Raw genomic sequence first — 23,988 nt, 5'->3', positions numbered from 1 at the left:
TATTAACCTCATGATGACGGACAAACAACTGATAAGTTAATTGTTCTTTAATCCTGTCAAGGTTTTATTTGTTTCATGTGTGCCAGGCTTATTTTCCCTGCTCTAGTGCTAGTTCAGATCTTAATAGTTGATTTGTATTCTTACCCCCTTGTTCGTAAAGAGATAGGGCACTGGTAATAAAATCCCTATGATGGAGAGTTTTCAAACCAGCATTTTGGAATGGAATACCCTGTGAGTAATATATGCTCCTTAAAGGCGGAGAGATTAGCTTTTCAGACTTTCTCCTTTGTCTAATACCATTCAGATCTTTCAGTTTCAGAAGTAAACTCAGAATTAACTCATTCTTCTGGACAGGATATATAACCCATGATTTATTTCCAGGTTATTCTTCTTGCCAGTAGAACTGGAAACAAGTTGGAAAGAAATTCAAACCGAGTGATGTAAGCATGGTAGATACATGTGAAAGCACCACTGAGATATGGGCACCTTTCCTCCACCAAAATGCCCTTCAGACACCTTGTATCTTCTTCATCCTAGTTACAGGAGAAGTGTGACTGATCTCGCTTTGCCTTCATGAACATTATATTAGTCAACCCTGTTGAAACAGTCCAAACAACAGAAGCATTTTATTTGCTTGTATAAGCGGAAGATCCAGAGGTAGTTGGGGTTCAGGAGTCAGTTTGAGTCAGATGCTCAGTGGTGTCATTGGCCACCTGATTTTTCTATTTCTCTACTCTGTCTCCTTCAGTGTTAGTTATCCAAAGGCTGGCTTCCTTTTATTACTAAAATGGCTGCAAATATGAAAACCCCACCATCCAGAAGGACATAGAGAAGCCTCCATTAGACCTCCCCTCATATCTTAATGGCCCAGATGGGATCACATGCCTAATCCTGAATCCTTCTTTAGTCAGGGGAATGCCAGGCCTGGGTTCCCTGAACCAGTCTCTGCTGCAGTGAGGATGGGATTACCTGATTGGTGTAGAGGTCACACCCTGGACTACAGATAGGATCCAGTCCCACCTAAACTGCATGGCTGCTGTAGAGTTGGGGAGAAGTGGAAGGGAGCTGGGGACACGACCAGAGTGTCCAAAAATGACACTGCACAGTATGTGTTAAGTCTCAAATTTATTGTGTATACAGATTACCTGGAGGGCTTGTTAAAGCTCTGATTATACAGGGCCCCACCTCTGAGAGTTTGTTTCAGCAGGTTTGGTATGGGTCTCAAAATTGGCATTTCTGGACTTGGGTGGTGCAGTGGTTAAGAATCAGCCTGCCAATGCAGGGGACACGGGTTCGAGCCCTGGTCCAGGAAGACCCCACATGTTGCGGAGCAACTAAGCCCGTGCGCCACAACTTCTGAGCCTGTGCTCTGGAGCCCGCGTGCCACAACTACTGAGCCCGTGTGCCACAACTACTGAAGCCCACATGCCTAGAGCCCGTGCTCCGCAACAGAAGAAGCCACCGCAATGAGAAGCCAGCACCCTGCAATGAAGAGTAGCCCCCGCTCGCTGCAACTAGAGAAAGCCCGCACACAGCAACAAAGACCCAACGCAGCCAAAAATAAATAAATAAATTTATTATTTTTTTTTAAAAAAAAGAGGGCATTTCTAACAAGTTCCCAGGTGATGTTGATGCTTCTAGTCAGAAGCACACTTTGAGAAAGTGTGTGGTTTATGTAAGTTTTATTATCTAGCACTTTTAGAAGAGTGGGACAGGTTAATAAATTATCTCATGTGTTCTCTTGTGGTGTTCTTTCTGTTGCTTCCTTTGATCTCCCAACTAATACTTTTTTTTTCCTACCTAGTACTTTTTATGTAAATGTTAGGGCCCATAAATTGCTTTTATTTGCAAACGCTCTATAAAACTAAGACATATCTTGTTTTCCAAAGGAACCATAGAAGTAATTACTCAGTTCTTATCTCTTGGCTTACTTCAGTACCTAATACTGATTTACTAAATTAAAATTTAGAATTTGGAAAGATTAGAAGTGTTAATTATTAACAGGCTACTAGATTCATTTATTCACTCAGCAAGCTACTTATTGTGTATGTGCCAGACTTTGCTTTGACTATACCTCCTCAATGTATTTAGTTCTTACAAATTTACGCCTAATTTCTAACACATCACCAGGATTGCTTTCTTGTACATATTACATACAAATACTCATGGACACAATATAGAAGATTGCAGAAAACTATGGTATCAAGCGCATCTCTAAGAAAGTACTTCCTGGGAGTTGGGTACAGAACCCAGTCTTCATATAAAAGTGAAACTTACTTGACTGATGGCAATAAAAATGAAAATTTCATTTTATTGTTAAGGTCCTGTATTTGTATCTTTGTTTCAGGAAATTAAAGCAATGAAGAAAAGAATGAGTGAGCTATGTATTGACTTTAACAAAAACCTCAATGAGGATGATACCTTCCTTGAACTTTCCAAGGCTGAACTTGGTAAAGTTTTGTTGTTTTTTAGATTAAATCTGTAATTTAGGCAAATAATGTCACCTCACAGTTTGCCAAATCAAAGTTAGAAGAATTCTTGTTAAAATGTACCTTCTACAGAACCCACCACCCCTTCTACAAAAAAACACAACCAAACCACATCTAGATTTTAGGCTATAAGAATGTATACTGTTTCTAGAGACAGTCCAGAAGAAATTTCATAATCTTTCTTGGTAACTCATGCTAGCGTTTAACAGCCTTCAGTGCTTTGAATTTTTTTTTGCCTCGCAACGTCCTCTACATTGTAACTTAAACTAGTCTTTCCTTATTCTGTGATGGATTTTTCTTGGCTTAATTTTGCCTGTTCTTCATCAAAATGCCATCTATACAAGTGCACTGAAGCCTGTTCATATTTTGAATTACCGTCTCCCAGGCCACCTGTCCTCTAACTGCCACCCCCATTACAATAACGTCAAAGCAATATTATAAGGATTGTCATTATTTTACTTGAATTTCAGTTACTCCACAAAATTCCTAGAGCTTCTTAAAGGCACCATGCCAATGCTAAATAAACCAATAATGAGTGGAAAAATTGAAGTATGAGAAAATGATTTTTTTGCAGGTGCTCTTCCTGATGATTTCATTGACAGTTTGGAAAAGACAGATGATGACAAGTATAAAATTACCTTAAAATATCCACACTATTTTCCTGTCATGAAGAAATGTTGTATCCCTGAAACCAGAAGGAAGATGGAAATGGCTTTTAATACAAGATGCAAAGAGGTACTATAAATGTTTGTCTTTCTTTTGTTTTTATGGAAAATTTTAAGAAAAATGTTTGCTTTGTTTACCAATGTTGAATCAGAGGTTGATTCCTCTGTGTGAATTTCTATTTGTGTGAAGGTTATGCCTCCTAAATCCTCAGACTTACAAGACACCTTTTTCCTTGTTCATTGGCAACCTGCTTGGTATGGCCATAGGCTAAGCTGTTCTAATACAAATAGAATGGATTAAAGAAACTAAAAGTTGTATTCTTCTTCCAAGTCAACAGTCCAGGGCTGGCGGGATACCTCTCTCTCCTCAACAAGTGACTTCTAAGGCAGTTGTCACCATTTTCCAGCCTGTTGGGAAGAGGGAAAATAAAACACAGAGCAAGCGTCTTTAAGAAGAAGACCGGGAAGTGACATCCATCAACTCTATTCACATCCCATTGACCCAAATTCCATCATATAACTGTATCTAGCTGCAGGGGACACTGGGAAATATAGTCTTCAGTTGATAGCCATTTGCTCAGCTGAGGGCATTCTATTACTAAAAGGAAAAAAAGGAAGAATTAGAAATGAATTTTAAGAGTCAACTAGCCAACTTCACTACAGTCTGCCTCTCTGGCTATCCTAGTAATCTTGAGCACCCTTTTTTTCCCCACATAGAACCCATTCACCATATGTCAGATCCCAACCAGTTACTGCCTTTAGCTCAAAGACCAGGATCTGTGAGTGGCACACGGTCCTCCCCAGTTATACCTTCTCGTGATCTGGCCGCATGTGAAAGGTTAGAAAACTTGTCTGGCCCGCTCACCTCCAACATGTACCCAGTGGTAGAATAGGAACAGAAAACCACACTAAAGACTCCCATTTGGAAAAGGAAAGAATGGGAAACAAAGCAAGCCCATACCAATTTTCAGAAACAATTTGGCAAGAATTGTGAAGATTCCGAGCTCTGGTGAAGTTCCTGGGATAGCCCTTTGGACTTACTTGGATCTCCTTTCTAGCAGGAATTCCTTTAGCAATTGTATGCCATGGCCCCTGGTTTTGCCTGCAGGGAATTCTTTCTTGTCCGTTACCCTCCATGACCATATATCCTGGGCAGCTGCTGGTATAGATTCCTGCTGATGCCTGAGGGTTGCCTTTGTAGGCCAGGCTTAATGATATCTTTGGTAATAAAATTCCCTCAGAAACTTAATCGCCTTCTTATCTGTTTGCTTCCAATCAGATTCATGTTAAAATAACAACACCCAAATACCGCTTTTCGTCATAGTCCTCAAATCCACCATATCTTTTCTTATACACGGGCTCCTGTATGGTGTCCATCCTGCTGTTCTTCAGTTTAGTGGGGTCTGCTTCAGGGCCCCCCGCAACAGTAGACTTGAGGAAGAAGGCAGCACCCTCACACTAATCTTCACAGTTCAGTAACTCTGAGTGGCAGTCTTCTCTCCTGGTCTCTGGAGAACAGAGCAATTACCTTTTCCAGTCACCTGAAGCCCCACATCAGGGGCCACAGGCAGAAGCTCTCTTAGCAGAACTCTTTTCCCTCCATCTTTGCAAACTGACAGCTCACTTGAGCTGTCTCTCATGTAATCAATCTTTCCAAAAGCAACAAATACCAACAAACAGACACCAACATTATTAGTTTTCCCAAACAATTACCCTAGAGCTAAGACTCAGTAGGTGACTGGGCTGCCTTCCAAGTTATGGCGAGCAACAATTTTAACAAATGTTATCCATGATATCATGAGGATTACCAGCTTCCCGCTTGACAGCATCTGTGTCCTCACCTTCCATTCCTGTACATTTTTCATTTTGGTTATAGCAGCACCCTATTCCTACTATTAGTCTCTGTGGGTATTAGGCTTCAGGTTAAATAAAATGTGCAAGGTCAACCAAAAGCACAGTGACTCAAATAAGCTAAAAGTTATTTTTCTTCAGAAAGGATTAGTGGATACCAGGGGCTGGGAGACTGGGGAATTATTGCTTAATGGTTACCAAGTTTCTGTTTAGGGTGTTAGAAAAGTCTTGGAAACAGTGGTAATGGTTGCACAACAGTGTAGATTATAATTGGTGCCATTGAATTGTACACTTAAAAATGGGCTAAAATGGTATATTTTGTGTTAGGTATGTTTTACTACACTTTTTTTTAAGGTTTATTTCTCTTGCAACTAACAGTACAGAGGTGAGGGGTCCAGAGCTGGAAGACAGCTCTGCTGTCCTTAGTATGTGGCTTCCAAGGTCATTGTTCTCATCTTCAGTTCACAGCTAGCAAGACAAGCATCTGTAAAGAGATGACCCAGAAATTTCACTTATCACCTCATTCGTATTCTGTTGTCCCATTGTGTATCACATGGCCACAGCTAGCTTTAAGAAAGGCTAGGAAAGGTAGTCAGGAGACTGTGTGTCCAGCAAAAACTCAGAGAATTCTGTTACTGAAAGGAAGAATGGGGGAATTGATATTAGGAAAAAATTGGCAGTCTAGGGAGAAGGTCTAGAGAAACTGAAGAACGGGGCCAAGACTAGTTTGAAAGACTCAAACTACTTAACTTTAGAACTTGGAGAATTGTATTATGTGTTTCTCATATCCATGTTTCCATTCTCGTTTTAAAATAATAATAACATAATTATATGGTGTTTGCTCTTGTGCCAGGCGTTTTTCTATGCATTTTACTTATATTCTCACTTAATCTGCATGATCACCCTATGATGTAGCTACTTTTATTATCTACGTCTTGCAGATGAGAAAACTGAGGCTTAGGAAGATTAAGGGACTTGCCAATAATTAGACAACTAGTACATGGTGGAGCCAAATTTTGAACCCTGGTAGTCTGACCTCGGAGTGTGATCTTCCTTAGAAGCATGTCTGTAAATAATTGGATGATTTAATCGTAGTTTTTCTTTGACCTCAATGTTTATTTACTTCCTCTAGGAGATTATTTTTTCCTTTATTGTTAAGAAAACAATAAAGCAATATCATTATTTGCATTTTAATACACATAAAATATATAAAATGTTTGTAATAATTTGAGCAAACTCCCTAAAACATTTTTAAGCATCGAGTTCTGTGGCGTTAAGTGTATTCACATTGTTGTGCAGCCATCGCCACCATACATCTCCAGAGCTTTTTCATCTTTCCCAGCTGAAACTCTGTACCCATTAAACACTAACTCCCCATCCCCCCAGCCCCAGCCCCTGGCATACATCATTCTGCTCTCTGTCTCTGTAAATTTTACTAATCTAAGAACCTCATGTAAGTAGAATCCATATAGTAGTTGTCCTTTTGTGACTGGCTTATTTCACGTAGCATAATGTCTTCTAGGTTTATCCATAATTTCGCATGTGTCAAAATTTCTTTCCCTTTTAAGGCTGGATAATATTCCATTGTATGTATATATCACATCTTCTTTATCCATTCATCCATTGATGGACATTTAGGTTGCTTCTACCATTTAGCTATTATGAATAATGCTGCAGTGAACATGGGTATACAAATACCTGTTTGAGTCTCTGTGTCCATTTCTTTGGGATGTATACCCAGAAGTGGAATTTCTGGATCATATGGTAATTCTATGTTTAATTTTTTGAGAAATCATAATACTGTTTTCTGCAGCAGCTGTACCATTTTACACTCTCATCAGATATAAACATTCCAAATTTTCCACATCCTCACTTTATTATTTCTCTTTTTTTTATTTTTTAAAAATTTTTATTTATTTATTTTTGGCTACATTGGGTCTTCATTGCTGCACATGGGCTTTTCTCTACTTGTGTCGAGCAGGAGCTACTCTTTGTTGCGGTGCGCTGGCCTCTCTTGTTGTGGAGCACAGGCTCTAAGTGTGCAGGCTTCAGTAGTTGTGGCACGCAGGCTCAGTAGTTGTGGCTCGTGGGCTCTAGAGCACAGGCTTAGTAGTTGTGGCACACGGGCTTAGTTGCTCTGCGGCACGTGGGATCTTCCCAGACTAGGGCTCGAACCCGTGTCCCCTCCATTGGCAGGCGGATTCTTATCCACTGTGCCACCAGGGAAGTCCTTCCTTTTTTTTTAAATAGCCATACTTATGGGTGCAAAGATAAACTGGTAAATTTTGTATTATGTATATTTTACCACAATAAAAGAAAAATTTTAAGTACCAATATTTGGTGCAGTATTGACGAGACTAAATGTGGAATCAGTATAGTCCTTAAGAATATGTTTTTAGGGGCAGGACGAGAATAAAGATGCAGACCTACTAGAGAACGAACTTGAGGACACGGGGAGGGGGAAGGGTAAGATGGGACAAAGTGAGAGAGTGGCATGGACATATATACACTACCAAATGCAAAACTGATAGCTAGTGGGAAGCAGCCGCATAGCACAGGGAGATCAGCTCAGTGCTTTGTGACCACCTAGAGGGGTGGGATAGGGAGGGTGGGACGGAGGGAGATGCAAGAGGGAAGAGATATGGGGATATATGTATGTGTATAGCTGATTCACTTTGTTATAAACCAAAAACTAACATACCATTGTAAACCAATTATACTCCAATAACGATGTTAAAAAAAAAAAGAATATGTTTTTACTCAAATTTAACAGTACCTAAAATTTTGTTAAGACCCTCATAGCTATCTCCTGAGACTTAAAAAGTCAATTATTTCAGAAATAAAATTGGATCATGAATCCAGAAAAAAGTCTGCAACACTGAAATGGAATAATTTAGTAGAAGTTGAGATGGTCTAAAAATATTTAACAGTTTTACCACCCTGAAAGTAATGTAGAAACTCTTCTTTTTAGTGCTTTGGATCCAGTTAAGTATTAACCTTTATTTTGGTTTTTTTTTTTTAATCTTTATTGGAGCATAATTCCTTTACAATGGTGTGTTAGTTTCTGCTTTATAACAAAGTGAATCAGTTATACATATACATATGTTCCCATATCTCTTCCCTCTTGCGTCTCCCTCCCTCCCACCCTCCCTAACCCACTGCTCTAGATGGTCACAAAGCACCGAGCTCATCTCCCTGTGCTATGCGGCTGCTTCCCACTAGCTATCTATCTTACGTTTGGTAGTGTATATATGTCCATGCCTCTCTCTCGCTTTGTCACAGCTTACCCTTCCCCCTCCCCATATCCTCAAGTTCATTCTCTAGTAGGTCTGTGTCTTTATTCCTGTCTTACCCCTAGGTTCTTCATGACATTTTTTTTCTTACATTCCATATATATATATATGTTAGCATACGGTATTTGCCTTTCTCTTTCTGACTTCACTCTGCATGACAGACTCTAGGTCTATCCACCTCATTACAAATAGCTCAATTTCGTTTCTTCTTATGGCTGAGTAATATTCCATTGTACATATGTGCCACATCTTTATCCATTCATCCGATGATGGACACTTAGATTGTTTCCATCTCCGGGCTATTGTAAATAGAGCTGCAATGAACATTTTGGTACATGACTCTTTTTGAATTATGGTTTTCTCAGGGTATATGCCCAGTAGTGGGATTCCTGGGTCATATGGTAGTCCTATTTGTAGTTTTTTAAGGAACCTCCATACTGTTCTCCATAGTGGCTGTACCAATTCACATTCCCACCAGCAGTGCAAGAGGGTTCCCTTTTCTGCACACCCTCTCCAGCATTTATTATTTCTAGATTTTTTGACGATGGCCATTTTGACTGGTGTGAGATGATTTCTCATTGTAGTTTTGAATTGCATTTCTCAAACGATTAATGATGTTGAGCATTCTTTCATGTGTTTGTTAGCAGTCTGTATATTTTCTTTGGAGAAATGTCTATTTAGGTCTTCTGCCCATTTTTTTTTTGTCTATTCTATGTCCAAGATTTTGGATCATCTTTACTATCATTATTCTGAATTCTTTTTCAGGTAGACTGCCTATTTCCTCTTCATTTGTTAGGTCTGGTGGGTTTTTATCTTGCTCCTTCATCTGCTGTGTGTTTTCCTGTCTTCTCATTTTGCCTATCTTACTGCATTTGGGGTCTCCTTTTTGCAGGCTGCAGGTTCTAGTTCCCGTTTTTGTTTTTTGGTTTTTGGGGTTTTTTTGTGGTATGCGGGCCCCTCACTGCTGTGGCCTCTCCCATTGCTGAGCACAGGCTCCGGACACGCAGGCTCAGCGGCCATGGCTCACGGGCCCAGCCACTCTGCGGCACGTGGAATCTTCCCGGACGGGGAAACAAACCCGTGTCCCCTGGATCAGCAGGTGGACTCTCAACCACTGCACCACCAGGGAAGCCCCCCGTTGTTTTTGGTGTCAGTCCCCAGTGGCGAAAGTTGGTTCAGTGGGTTGTGTCGGCTTCCTGGTGGAGCGGACTAGTGCCTGTGTTCTGGTGGATGAGGCTGGATCTTGTCTTCCTGGTGGGCAGGCCCACATCTGGTGGTGTGTTTTGGAGTGTCTATACACTTATTATGATTTTAGGCAGCCTCTCTGCTAATGGGTGGGGTTGTGTTCCTGTCTTGCTAGTTGTTAGGCATAGGGTGTCCATCACTGTAGCTTGCTGGTCGTTGAGTGAAGCTGGGTGTTGGTGTTGAGATGGAGATCTCTGGGAGATTTTCACCATTTGATATTATGTGGAGCTGGGAGATCTCTTGTGGACCAGTGTCCTGAAGTTGGCTCTCCCACCTCAGAGGCACAGCACTGACTCCTGGCTGCAGCACCAAGAGCCTTTATCCACACGGCTTAGAATAAAAGGGAGGAAAAGTAGAAAGAAAGGAAGAGGATAAAAGAAAAGAAAATAAAGTTATTAAAATAAAAAAATAATTATTAATAAAAAAAATTTTTAAGTAAAAAAACACAAAAGAAAATCGGACGGATAGAACCCTAGGACAAATGGTGAAAGCAAAGCTATACAGAGAAAATCTCACACAGAAGCATACACATACACACTCACAAAAAGGGAAAAGGGGAAAAAATAATCTTGATTCGTTGTCTATTCAGGTATTCCACAGATGCAGGGTACATCAAGTTGATTGTGGAGATTTAATCCGCTGCTCCTGAGGCTGCTGGGAGAGATTTCCCTTTTTCTTCTTTGTTCACACAGCTCCCGGGGTTCAGCTTTGGATTTGGCCCTGCCTCTGCGTGTAGGTCGCCGGAGTGCGTCAGTTCTTCACTCAGACAGGACGGGGTTAAAGGAGCAGTTGATTCGGGGGCTCTGGCTCACTCAGGCCGGGAGGAGGGGGGGTGGTAAGGCGTGCGGGACGAGCCTGCGAGCCTGCGGCGGCAGAGGCCAGCGTGACGTTGCACCAGCCTGAGGCGCGCCGTGCGTTCTCCTGGGGAAATTGTCCCTGTATCCCAGGACACTGGCAGTGGCGGGCTGCACAGGCTCCCGGGAGGGGAGGTGTGGAGAGTGACCTGTGCTCGCACACAGTCTTCTTGGTGGTGGCAGCAGCAGCCTTAGCTCGTCTCATGCCCGTCTCTGGGGTCCGCGCTGTTAGCTGCGGCTCTCGTCTGTCTCTGGAGCTCCTTTAAGCAGTGCTCTTAATCCCCTCTCTTCGCGCACCAGGAAACAGAGGGAAGTAAAAGTCTCTTGCCTCTTCGGCAGGTCCAGACTTTTCCCCGGACTCCCTCCCGGCTAGCCGTGGCGCACTAACCCCGTGCAGGCTGTGTTCATGCCGCCAGTCCTCTCCTGCGATCCGACCGAAGCCCGAGCCTCAGCTCCCAGACGCGCCCGCCCTGGCGGGTGAGCAGACAAGCCTCTCGGGCTGGTTAGTGCTGGTCGGCACCAATCCTCTGTGCGGGAATGTCTCCGCTTTGCCCTCCGCACCCCTGTGGCTGCGCTCTCCTCCGCAGCTCCGTAGCTTCCCCTCTCCGCCACCCGCAGTCTCCACCCGCGAAGGGGCTTCTGGTGTGTGGAAACCTTTCCTACACAGCTCCCTCCCACTGGTGCAGGTCCCGTCCCTATTCTTTTGGCTCTGTTTTTTCTTTTGTTCTTTTGCCCTACCCAGGTACGTGGGGAGTTTCTTGTCTTTTGTGAGGTCTGAGGTCTTCTGCCAGCGTTCAGTAGGTGTTCTGTAGGAGTTGTTCCACGTGTAGATGTATTTCTGATGTATCTGTGGGGAGGAAGGTGATCTCTGCGTCTTACCCTTCCGCCATCTTCCCCCTCTCTCCTCTGATTACCATGTATTTTGTTTTTTACTATTGTTGTCTATTACCAGGAAAACACCATAATCCTGCATCAGCTACTCCCACTGCGGGCCAAAGTAGCCAAACTGCTCGGCTATAGCACACATGCTGACTTTGTCCTTGAAATGAACACTGCGAAGAGTACAGGCCACGTAACAGCCTTTCTAGGTTAGTCTTCTTTTCTTAATCCCTTGTATATTGCCATTTCTCTTTTTCTGTGACTGTTTTGCTGCATAGTACCAACTTGACAGACAGCCTCAGAACTTAATATGCCCTTGAGAACATTCTGCTTTTCATTCGTGCAAGAGAAATGTATTGGTCACCTACTATATGTTAGATACTGTGCTTGGCCCTAAGAGTTGCTCATTGCTTATATTACTATTATGGTCCTTGCTTCATTCTATTTGTATCTTGACAGGGATTTTTATATTAATTTCTAAGAAGATGTCTAGGGACCTACAGAGAGAGGATTAGCCTGTTGTATGAAATAAGCTGACAGCATATAAATGAAAATAGAGCATATAGAAGCAAAAAAATATTTTATATTCCAGAAGCCACTTGTTAATACATAAAAGAATATAAAATAATATGCATCAAAACTGTTATCTAATAACTATCTTCACGTTCATTTAAAGTCACTTTTTCATTAATCTTTTTAAAACCATAGAGCTTATGTCCATGACATTTAGTCAGTAGCACCCTATCACCCTTACCCCTCTCAATCTCAGTGTCACTATTCCAAGTCACTCTGGTTTTCTCTTTCATTTTAGTGAAAATGGTTGAATAACATAACCATTGTAAAGATACTAATTTTTGTTTTAATCTTCTCTAATCAGAGTTTACCAGAGTATGATTTATTTTTTAACTTTCTCATTGACCCCTTTCAGAGTTTATTCACCTTTAACAGCTAGTGTATAATTTTGTTAGCTTAAAGTTGGAGATGATTAATAATGTGTCAAAATCAGCATGCAGCCTGCCCTTTAGTCCTCTGTGTTCTCTATGGCCATACCTTGAATTATTAATGTATATGCTGATGTCACATATGACATGTAGCAGGTGTTGCACAAATAGTAGCTATTCATTATTATATAATTCATTTATTCATTCATGAGACATTTATGAAATAACTGCCCTGTATTAGTGTGCATGCTACACAGTTGGTCTATAGAAAGGGCTAAGACAAGGTTCTTTACTCAATGAATTTTCCGCTGAGCGGAAACAACGGAGATGTGAACCAGTAATTGCCATCTGTTCTGATGTATTGTATACAAGAGATTGGCTTGGGGAGTTAATAGGTTTGGTGAGAATGTTTCCTTTAGTGGTGACTGTGTATACTGAAAATTTTCCTTAATAATACCTCATTAACTTAATTTTTTAAAAGCAGTTTTCTCTCTAATCAGAATTACATCTCTCTATATCTTCCATGATTTTCCTCTTTTTGTTTCACAGCACTCCTCAAGCTGCTGCCTTCACCTCGCACTATGGGGATGCCCCTTACAGAAGCAATGCTTTTTATCTTACATATGTAGCAAATTGTGGAAAATAAATACATAATAAAAGCATACTCCTTTAGCCAAATACAGTGCAATAGTCAAAAACTGACTACAGCGTTAAATTGCAGTATCCCTCTAAAAAGTAGAATTGCCATGTCCAAATAGACCTTCTTCATAGGAATGGGGTAGTGATTAACTAAACCCATGGCTCTCAAAGGCGATGAGCAGTTTTCAGTAATTCTGACCTCAGGTCACACCTGATTTGTTTTCCCTAGGTCTCTGAGGAGCCTAACCTCATTGAAGAATAATCACGTACATGAGTTTAGTTTCACTATCGCTTCATTCCCTGAATTATAATGTTCTTAAGGCAGAGTTCTCTGAGATAAACTTCAGCTTTGTTGATGATGTAAGGAAGTTGTGGCCTGATTTGGGTGGTGCAAAAAAAAAAAAAAGAAGAAGGGTGAGGAGCCATAAAATAAATTACCCTGAAGAGAACAACAGTGCTGTCTTAATAAAGCCTGCTTTCCTCTCTCCCTCCCTCCCTTCCTCTCCCCTTCCTTCCTTCTTTTTTCCTGACGTATCTGTATTGAGTGTGACAAAGGAGGAAGCACAATGCTGAAATACTGGTGGTATGTATGAATATGCTTGCTTCCAAGAGCAATGGATTGCCAACTTTTCCCTCTCCTCACAGATGATTTAAGCCAGAAATTAAAACCCTTGGGTGAAGCAGAACGAGAGTTTATTTTGAATTTGAAGAAAAAGGAATGTGAAGAGAGAGGTCTTGAATACGATGGGAAAATCAATGCCTGGGATCTGTATTACTACATGACTCAGACGGAAGAACTCAAGTACTCTGTAGACCAAGAGATCCTCAAGGAATACTTCCCAATTGAAGTGGTCACTGAAGGCCTACTGAACATCTACCAGGAGCTGTTGGGACTTTCATTTGAGCAAGTGACAGATGCTCATGTTTGGCACAAGAGTGTTACACTTTACACTGTGAAAGATAAAGCTACGGGAGAAGTATTAGGACAGTTCTACTTGGACCTCTATCCAAGGTACTGAGGATCACCGTGTTGGAAGGGACCTTAGGGATTCAACTCCTACCCAGATTAAGATTCTTGTCTTTCGTAATTCTCATATGTGATTCCTAGTATAGCGATTAAAAATGTGGGATCTGAAGCCAGAATGTCTGGCTCCATCACTTACTAGGCAGGTTACTTAATTTTTCTCTGCCTCAGTTTCCTTACCTTTATTACAGTCCTATGAAATGGGAATACCAATCATACCTGCTTTGTAAGGTCGTTGTAAGGACCAAAATGGTTAATTACATGCAAAGCTTTTAGAAGACTACCCAGCACACAGCAAGTGCTTAGTAAATGTGAGCTGCTATTATCATCACTAATCATCATCATCATCTAGGATTGAACCTGGGCCCACAGCAGTGGAAGCACAGAGTGCAGACCACTGGACTGCCAGGGAATTCCCTGCATTTCTTAATGTAAAATGACTTCAGAATGTTTATTATTCAGGTGATCTGTCTGCCAGTACTCTTAAATCTATGTCCACTCCCTTCAGTCTGGCTGAAAGGCAGCACAGTATAAAGGAATAGCAAAATCTTGGCGGTCAGTCAAACTTGAGTTGGAATGCTTGAGTGACATAACCTTTATGAGTCTCTAGATCCATCTCTATTATATGGGTATGATGTTTGCTTTACAGGTTTGTTTTGTGCATTAGACTATACATGCTAATCACCCAGCCTGGGCATTCAATCAGTAGTAAGACTGAAAAATATTATTATTATTGTCTCTGTAGCATGTAGTAACTATGGACTCCACAGTGTTTCATCAGACATGAAAGGATTTGGATTACTTTCTCTGTAGGCTGCTTTCTAAAACAAAGCCAGCTTGTTGCAATTTTACTAACTAGGCCAGAGTAAATTATATCAATAGCATCGCTCTAGATCAGCAGCACATGCAACTTCGTAACCTACTGATTTTGCATGACTTCAGGAAGGAGGCTGGTTAACTATTGTCAACCAGACAGGAGGCAGAGTTGTCTGATCCCACTGCTTTATGGACTTACTTTCACTTCTGATATGATCTAAAAATAAACCCATGTCAAATTGGATAAGTCTATTTTTAATTGAAGAGTGTCAGGATACAGTTTTAGGCCAAGAATTCTTTCAGGGGAACTCCTTCATCATTGGAGCCTCCTATAACTGTCCCCAGATTCTCTTTCCATGGCCAAAGATAGCAAGTCTAGCTACCCCATCCTGCCGTTTCTTTGCCAAGATATAACTGGTGTCTTTTGTGCTCAGAGATCTGGCCATTGCTACCAGCACTCAGGTATGGGGACCAGAGAGTGATGTTTTGTGAGGGTAGTGACCTAGTTAATATACACTTTCTGTCACCTGACGTGCTTGTTTCTTGTTTTCTTTGTCTACTTGACTCAAAAAAAGGATATTTGTAGTAGGTTAGGAAAGACCAGTTTCTTCTTTTTTTAAATCACATATCAATTTTTATTCATCAAACACTGAGATTGTCAAACAACAGGAAAAAAACCTCTAATGGTTCCAACATAAGATTGCCAGGTAAGGGCATCTTTTAAAATCACCATCATTTTGGGCTTCCCTGGTGGCGCAGTGGTTGAGAGTCCGCCTGCCGATGCAGGGGACCCGGGTTCGTGCCCCGGTCCGGGAAGATCCCACGTGCTGTGGAGCGGCTGGGCCCGTGAGCCATGGCCGCTGAGCCTGCGCGTCCGGAGCCTGTGCTCTGCAATGGGAGAGGCCACAACAGTGAGAGGCCTGCGTACCACAAAAAAAAAAAAAAAAAAATCATCATTTTATAAACACAACATAAAAAAGACATACTCTCAGAGTAAGGAAACCTTTGATATTAAATAAATCAAGTTTATTTTTTAAAAAGAAAGATAAAAACCCCTCAGTGGCACTGATTTTTAAATTGGTCGAAAGTCCTTATGGTGTTTCATAATGGACCAAGATGTATAAAATATAACAGGCTAAACACCTTGCAGATTAGTTTGTTTTCCCCAGTAAAATAATATTTATAGATCTGTTTACTTGTTTAAACAATTCAGTCTAACTACATGAAATCATTCCAGAAACACTGATGGGCCCATTGAACATCCAGAGGCTGGACCGGCTGAAAATGTTATCAAATTCAGTGCACGGTTTCTGGTGTACATGTCCATGGGTTCTCTTCCCTTCTCTCCCCTCTTCTGTCTGCCTTCCCTTCCCATGTCCCTGCTCACTCCTAGCTCAGCCCGACACAGTTCTTTTCTCTTGTTGTTGTTGTTATTTATTTATTTTTACTTATTTTGTTTTCAACAGACTTTATCTTTTAGAGCAGTTTTAGATTCACAGCAAAACTGACCCTAAAGTAAAGAGATTTCCCGTATATCCCCTGCCCCACACATGCACAGTTTCCCCCATTATCAACGTCCCCCACCAGAGTGGCACATTTGTTATAACCTACGTTGACACATCATTGTCACCCAAATTATATTCGTGTTCATTGTTGATGTTATACTTTCTTGGGATTTGAAAAAACATATATAATGTGTATCTACCATTATAGTATCATACAGAGTAGTTTCACTGCCCTAAAAATCCCCTGTGCTTGGCCTCTTCATCCCTTCCCCCACCACCCCAGCCCCGGGCGACCACTGATCTTTTTACTTTCTCCACAGTTTTGCCTTTTCTGAAATGTCATACAGATGGAATTATACAGTATGTAGCCTTCTCAGATTGGCTTCTTTCATTTAGCATTATGCATTTAAAGTTCCTCCATGTCTTTTCATGACTTAATAGCTCATTTCTTTTCTTTTTAGCACTGAATAATATCCCATTGTCTGGATATACCACAGTTTATTTACCCATTCATCTACTAAAGGACATTTTGGTTGCTTCCAAGTTTGGGCAATTATGAATAAAGCTGTTATAAACATGTGCAGGTTTTTGTGTGGACATAAATTTCCAGTCCCTTTGGGTAAATACCGAGGAGTGCAATTGCTAGATTGTATGGTAAGAGTATGTTTAGTTTTGTAAGAAACCACCAAACTGTCTTCCAGAGTGCATGTACCATTTTTGCATTCCCACCAGTGATGAATGAGAGTTTCTGTTGTTCCATATCCCTGTCAGCATTTGGTGTTGTCAGTATTCTGGATTTTGGTCACTCTAATAGGTGTGTAGTGGTATCTCATTGTTGTTTTAATTTGCATTTCCCTGATGACATATGATGTGGAACAACTTTTCATATACTTAACTACCATCTCTGTATCTCCTTTGAGGAGGTGTCTGTTAAGGTTTCTGGTATATTTTTTAACCAGATTGTTTTCTTATTGGTGAATTTTAAGAGTTCTTTGTGTATTTTGGATAACAGTCTTTTATCAGATGTCTCTTTTGTAAATATTGCCTCACAGTCTATGGCTTGTCTTATCAATTTCTTGACAGTGTTTAATGAAATCCAGCTTATTGATTTTTTTTCTTTCATGGATTGTGCCTTCAGTGTTTCATCTAAAAAGTCATTGCCAAACCCAGGGTCATCTAGATTTCCTCCTATATTATATTCTAGGAATTTTGTAGTTTTGCATTTTGCATTTAGGTCTGTGATCCATTTTTGAGTTATTTTTTGTGAAGGGTGTAAGGTCTGTGTCTCGACTCAGTTTTTTGCATGTGGACTCCTAGTTGTTCCAGCATCATTTGTTGAAAAAAATGTCTGTGCTCCATTGTCTTTATCTGTGCCTTTGCCCTTTAGTCAAAGAGAAGTTGACTATATTTATAGAAGTATATTTTTAATTTCCAAATATTTGGATATTTTCCAGCTAGCCTTCTGTTATTTCTAGTTTGGTTCTGTTATTATTGGAGCATGTACTTTATATCCTTTGAATTCTTTTAAATTGTTTTGATTTACAGCCAACATGTAATTAGTCTTGGTGAATGTTCCATGTGCACTTGAGTATTTGTTTTCTGTTGTTAGGTTGAGGGTTCTGTAAATGTCAGTTAGGTGAAGATGACCAATAATGTTGTTCAGGTGTTCTATATCTGAGCTGATATTCTCTCAGCCTGTTCAATTAATTACTGAGAAAGGAATGAAGTCTCTAAGTGATTTGTCTATTTCTTCTTTCAGTTCTATCGGCTTTTGCTTCATGTATTTTTTTTAATTGAAGTATAGTTGATTTACAATGTTGTGTTAATTTCTGCTGTACAGCAAAGTGATTCAGTTATATATACACGATCTTTTTTATATTTGTTTCTATTATGATTTGTCACAGGATATTGAATTGTTTAGTATATTTTGAAGCTCTGCTTTTAGTTATACACATATTTAGAATTGTTATATCTACTTAGAGAACTGTCCCCTTTATCGTTATATAATGTTCCTTGTTATCTTTAGTAATATTCCTCGTTCTGTTTGTCTGCTATTACTATAGCCATTCAGCTTTCATCTGATTAGCATTTGCATAGTGTGTCTTTTTCCATCCTTTAACTTTTTACCTTTGCCTTTTTATTTAGAGTGGGTTTCTTATAGACACTGTACTTGGTGCTTGCTTTTTTATCCACTCTAATAATGTCTTAATTGGCATGCTTAGGAAACTTACATTTAGTATAACCATCTTACTTTTTGTCCCATCTATACTTTCCCCCCTTTTCTGACTTCTTTTGGGTTGATAGGTTTTTTTATGATTTATTTTTGTCTCTACTGTTGGCTTATTATTTACATCTCCTTTTAATATTTTAAATTTAAAAATTGCCTAAGGGTTTAAAGTATATATCAATATCTTTAATCACGGTCTACCTTCAAGTTATATTTCTTATCATTTGTGCTATCGTTGGCCTACATATTATTTTCACATATGCTTAACACCCAGTGCATTGTTAGTATTATTGATTAGTCAACTATTATTCACAGCAATTCAAAATAGATTGTAATATATCTTCATTTATTATATTTTCAGCACTAATTGCTTTGTAATTACAAGTTTAGAGTGGTATCACATCCCTTCTGCCTGAAGAACTTCCTTTAAAATCTCTTGTAGTTCACGTCTGTTGGTAATATATACCAGTTTTTTTGAGAAAGTCTTTCCTTTACTTTCTTTCGTGAAATATATTTTTTACTATTTATAGAATTCTGGGTTCACAGGTATTTTCTATCAGTACTTTAAAGATGGCATTCCATTGTCTTCTGGCTTGCATAGTTTCTGACAAGAGATTGGCTGTAATTCTTACTGTGTTCTTTTTGTGTTCTTACTGTGTTCTGTACTGCGTTCTTTTCCTCTGACTGCCTTCAAGATTTTCTCTTTCTTCCTCTCTTTCAGCAGTTCCATACACTTAGGCATATGGGATAATTTTTTCTTTTTTTGGTTGTTTGCTTTGTATTTGTCTTCCTTGGTGTTCTTTAAACTTGTTGGATCTGTGGTTTAGTGTTGTTAATTTTGGAAAATTCTGAGCTATTCTTTTGGTTTTGGGGGGGTATTTTTGGCCCACACCACGCAGCTTGCAGGCTTTTAGTTCCCCAACCAGGGATTGAACCCAGGCCCTCGGCAGTGAAAGCGCAGAGTCCTAACCACAGGACCACCAGGGAGTTCCCTAATTTTGGAAAATTCTCAGCTATTCTTCAAATATTTCTTCTATCCTGTTCTCTATTCTCCTTCTGAAATTCCACTTATATATATAATAGATCATTTGATATTGTCCTGCAGCTCTTGAGTCTTTGTTTGTTTTGTTTTGTTTTTTGTTTTCGGCACCCTTTTAAAAATCTTCGTGTTTTAAGGTAATTTCTATTGGCCTATCTTTTGGTTCAGTGATTCTTCCCATGGCTGTGGGAAGTCTATCAATGAGACTATCAAAGGCATTCTTCATCCCCATTACTGTGCTTTTTATTTCTAGCATTTTCATTTTATTCTCATAGTTTCTAGCTCTCTCCCAAAATTATCCATCTGACTGTGCATTTTCCTCCAGAATCTTTAACATTTAACATTTAAGTTATTGTAAATATTCTGTCTGATAGCTCCAACATCTTTGTCATATCTGAGTCTATTTTTCTTGCCCTCTTTGCCTCTTGACATTGTGTCTTTTTTCCTTGCGTCTCCATGTGCCTTATAATTTTTTTTTAAGTCAGACACTTATATAAGACAGAAAAGACTAAGGTAAATAGTTTTTATACCTGGCAGTGGGCACATACGTACTTCTGCTAGGCCTTTAATGTGAGTCTTTAACTCATTCCATTTAGTAGTTGAGCTGGGTTTGGACCTTGTTATTGCTATGGTTAACCTCAGTGAACCCAAAGCTTCAGATTCCTGTATGTGTTTAGGATGAGAGCTTATTTGCCAGAGTTTTTCTCAGTGTCTGTTCCACTTAGTTTGAGGTTGTTCATTTGTGCTGTGCCTTAGAGCAGGTCTCTTTTCATGCTCTTGTTCCTCTCCCTGCAGTAGACTGCTGTTGTTTATTACTGGATGCCTATTAGCCTGGAAAGGTGGGGTGGGGGTCTTTTCTGTTCAGCCTTACCCTGGGTCTGAGGAGTAGACCTATATACTGATACTGCCCCACCCTCAGCTGTAGGTCTGGGCCCAGGATGTTTTCCTGCCCTACCTTCAGGAGTAGAGTGTTTTTTTGTGTTACCATCCCCCCAGCGGCAGTGGGTTTTTACCAGTTCTCTTAGGGCAACAGGGTTTGTTGCCTTTCCATGAGAAGTTCAAGGCTCGTGTCCACTAGGAGAGAGGTGAAATGGATCTAGGCAATGCTCCCTTCCACCAGGCTTGCATCAGCACTGATTCTTTTCCAGAGCTCTCATCCTGCCCCTGTCTTTTTTGTGTGTACTCAGTGAGGTCTAAGGAGAAGACCCTGCAAATGGATGCAAAATTTCCCTTATCTAATAACTCCTAGTGGTTCCCTATTTTTGCTGGTTCACCATCAATCTTTATCAATTTGTTAAAAATTTTCTTACTGGTGTCTGCAGTGTCTGCCCCAGGTTAAAAACAAACAAACCAAAAACCCAAAAAGTGCTTGCTTCCTTTCTCTTTCTCCTTGGAGGCATCTGTCTTAGATGGATTGTAGGTTGGTTGCCCTTCAACCTTCACTTTCTGATGGGTTCAAGAAAAGTTGTGATTTGCAAATTGTCCAGCATGTTGTTGTAAGAATAGGAGCAATGCCCTTTTCATCTTTCTACATCTTAATAGGAAGCAGTAAAAAGACTAGTTTGTTTTTGTTTTACCTGAATAACTTCAGCAGGAAAAAACAGTTATGAGTCACCAAGAAAAGATAATACAGAAAAAGATATACAAATCAAAACATCAAACTAAAAAATTCACACTAAACCTGAATGTACGTTCATGTTCTGAGCAAAGAAAAAAGGAGGAAACCTATCCCTGTAATAAAGTCTAATGGCCCATAGCTTTTGAGAGCTACCATCACTGGTATCACATTGTCCTAGAATAGATGACTTTATAGTATAATTTATGCTTTTTCCAAGGCTAAATAAAAGCATTCTGTTTCAAAAAAGGCCTGTCTGGCTTATAAAAGGAGCTCATTTAATTATGAGTACTGATTCTTCCCTCCTTGAATAAAATAACAATATTACTGTCTGGATTTTAGTTTTTATCAGTTTTTTTTAATCGATTTTAACTTTAAGGAAAAACTACCTAGTAAGTCAAACTCCATTATTTCACTTTTGCTTCAACACTATTTAGTGTTTAATGACTCTATCTTTGAAGACGAAAAGCAACAGCTTGTTACAATAAATTGGACACTCAGCTGTACCCTACTTGTGGTGTATATTCTTAATTCTTATATTAAGATTTCAACAAAAGAAACCTTGGAAATATAACTCATATCAAGTGATAGTGGGGTTTTTGTTTGTCTAGTTTTCGTTGTTTCATTTCAACAAAACATCGACCCACTTTGTAAAAGGTGAATTAAATGTTTCAAAGCATCTCCTGTTATCAAATATGGTTAAATGACCGAGAGAGGCCATGCCAATGTTGTTGCTAGAGAAGAGTGTGTGTATCTCACCAACCGTGCTTCTGGTTCCTTAGGGAAGGAAAATATAACCACGCAGCCTGCTTTGGTCTCCAGCCTGGCTGCCTCCTGCCTGATGGGAGCCGCATGATATCTGTGGCTGCCCTCGTGGTGAACTTCTCACAGCCACTAGCAGGTCGTCCCTCTCTCCTGAGACACGATGAGGTGAGGACTTACTTCCATGAATTTGGTCACGTCATGCATCAGATTTGTGCACAGGTGAGTGATTTTTTTTTTTTTTATGGTAGACCTACTAATTGCTTTTCCAGACTTTTTTTCCACCGATGTCAGGTTTCTCAACATGTTTCTTAACATGTTTTCTCAGAAGCTGAACATGTTCAAAAATTTCATAGGCCTTCTGCAAAAACACAAAATTTTTCTTACTATGTTTTCACAACATACCTTTACTCAGAGATTGATCCACTAATGAAAGAGCTTCATTGAATACCACCCTATGAAAAAAAAAGAAAACTGTTGTTAAGGAAGGGTTACAAATACTGTGTTTTTTCCTTTCAAATCTTTTCCTCATAGGAATTTGGTGTAAGCTTCAGAGATAAACTGTGCTGTAATCTGTCTCTTCTGCTTATTAATGCTTTGTTTAGTTCAATGGTTTTCAATCATCCAGACTCTGTACTCCTGTTTTAATAATAAATATTTTGTAACACCTTCCTTTGCTAGCCTTCAATTAAAATCACAGATAGCACGGTATAACCATGGGGAGAATTTACTAAGAAAGCGAATGTGTGTGTGCAGCGGATTGCAACTAATTTCTCTTTATTTTTAAAAATGAAAAGTATTTATTCTAAACTTTGTAACATAGTCCAGTAAACTAGGCCCACACTACTCTAGGATGAACCATATGAACATGCCAATATTTAACCGCTGTTGACATACGAAAACATCTAGTTCAGTTGTTCAGCCTAACAGTTTAAAAACTGATATTTACAGAAGTAGAGGGACAGTTTTCCAAATTTGAAATCTCCGTGCATCTCTAAAGATGAACTTTTTAGAAATAACCTCTTTATCAGAATAGTTTTAGATTTACAGAAAAGTTGTAAAGACAGTACTCCTCACCCTGTTTCCCCTATTGTTAACATCTTATAGTACATTTGCCACAACTAAGAAGCTAACAGCATTGGTACAGTATCCTAACTAAACTCAACACTTTATTTGGATTTAACTAGTTTTTCCCTAAAGGTCTTTTTCTATACAGATAATTTTTTTTAATCTATGCAATATCCTCACTGCATAAAAGAAAGCATTTTGTTTATGTTTTTCAAATTGTAATGCCTGGGCATGGCTGTGTAGTAAGACATAAGGAAGTAGTCAGGTTATACGTGAATGACCCCGAATCTTGCAGCAAAAACTGCAGACTGATACTTAAGCGGTTTGTTTTGTCCATTCAAGTCCAAGAATGGTATAGTCAGTTGTCTTAGTTCAGATTGCTATAACAGAATACCATAGATTGGGTGACTTAAAAATAACAGAAATTTCTCACAGTTCTGGGAGCTGAAGTCCAAGATCAAGGTGCTGGCAGATTTGATGTCTGCTGAGGACCTGCTTTCTGGCTCAGAGGTAGCACCCTCTCACTGTGTCCTCACATAGTGGAAAGGAGCTCTCTGGGATCTCTTTTTTTTTTTTTTTTTTTTTGGGATCTCTTTTATAAGGCACTAATCCCAACCATAGGACTTCACCTTCATGACTTCATCATCTCCGAAAGGCCCCACCTCCTACCGTCATATTGGGGGTTAGGTGTCAACATACAAATTTAGGGGCGGGACACAAACATTCAGGCCTCAATAGTGACATGCTTTTCCAAAATGGTGACTATCTCTTGGGACACTTCCAAATAGAAAATAATCTTACTTTGATTTACACGATTGATTCTAGTAGTTAGAGTCTTGGAAACTTTAAGTGTGCAAAAAAAATTTTGTAAAAATATGTGCAATGGAGTTAGTTTCTAGGCTTACTTAATTACAGATTTTTCATTGATATGAATGTCCAGCAGGGCATATGAATGACATGCAGAATAGGGGACAATTTTTTATTGTCTTGACATGTGCAGTTCAGTCCTGGACATCCAGCATCCCACCCCCAGAGCAGCCCCTAATCATTGTAATAATAACCAAAAACATACCCAC

At 39.8% G+C, this 23,988-nt stretch overlaps 1 protein-coding gene across 4 annotated transcripts in view; it reads left to right on the top strand.

Annotated features, from left to right (window-relative positions):
* NLN (neurolysin) overlaps positions 1 to 23,988 on the top strand; it is a 95,652-nt gene that overhangs the window by 50,825 nt on the left and 20,839 nt on the right. For all 4 annotated transcript variants that reach the window (XM_024753094.1, XM_024753097.1, XM_024753096.1 and 1 more), the window contains 5 exons: positions 2,348 to 2,450; positions 3,064 to 3,224; positions 11,350 to 11,485; positions 13,502 to 13,868; positions 21,865 to 22,066. In XM_024753094.1, coding sequence (XP_024608862.1) covers positions 2,348 to 2,450; positions 3,064 to 3,224; positions 11,350 to 11,485; positions 13,502 to 13,868; positions 21,865 to 22,066 — 969 coding nt within the window. The remainder of the gene's footprint in view (positions 1 to 2,347; positions 2,451 to 3,063; positions 3,225 to 11,349; positions 11,486 to 13,501; positions 13,869 to 21,864; positions 22,067 to 23,988) is intronic.

This window comes from Neophocaena asiaeorientalis, unplaced genomic scaffold, assembly GCF_003031525.2.
Source record: "Neophocaena asiaeorientalis asiaeorientalis breed wild unplaced genomic scaffold, Neophocaena_asiaeorientalis_V1.1 scaffold399, whole genome shotgun sequence".
Lineage (NCBI taxonomy): Eukaryota > Metazoa > Chordata > Mammalia > Artiodactyla > Phocoenidae > Neophocaena > Neophocaena asiaeorientalis.
Note: the sequence above shows the minus strand (reverse complement) of the source record. Positions and strands in the feature narration are given on the sequence as shown.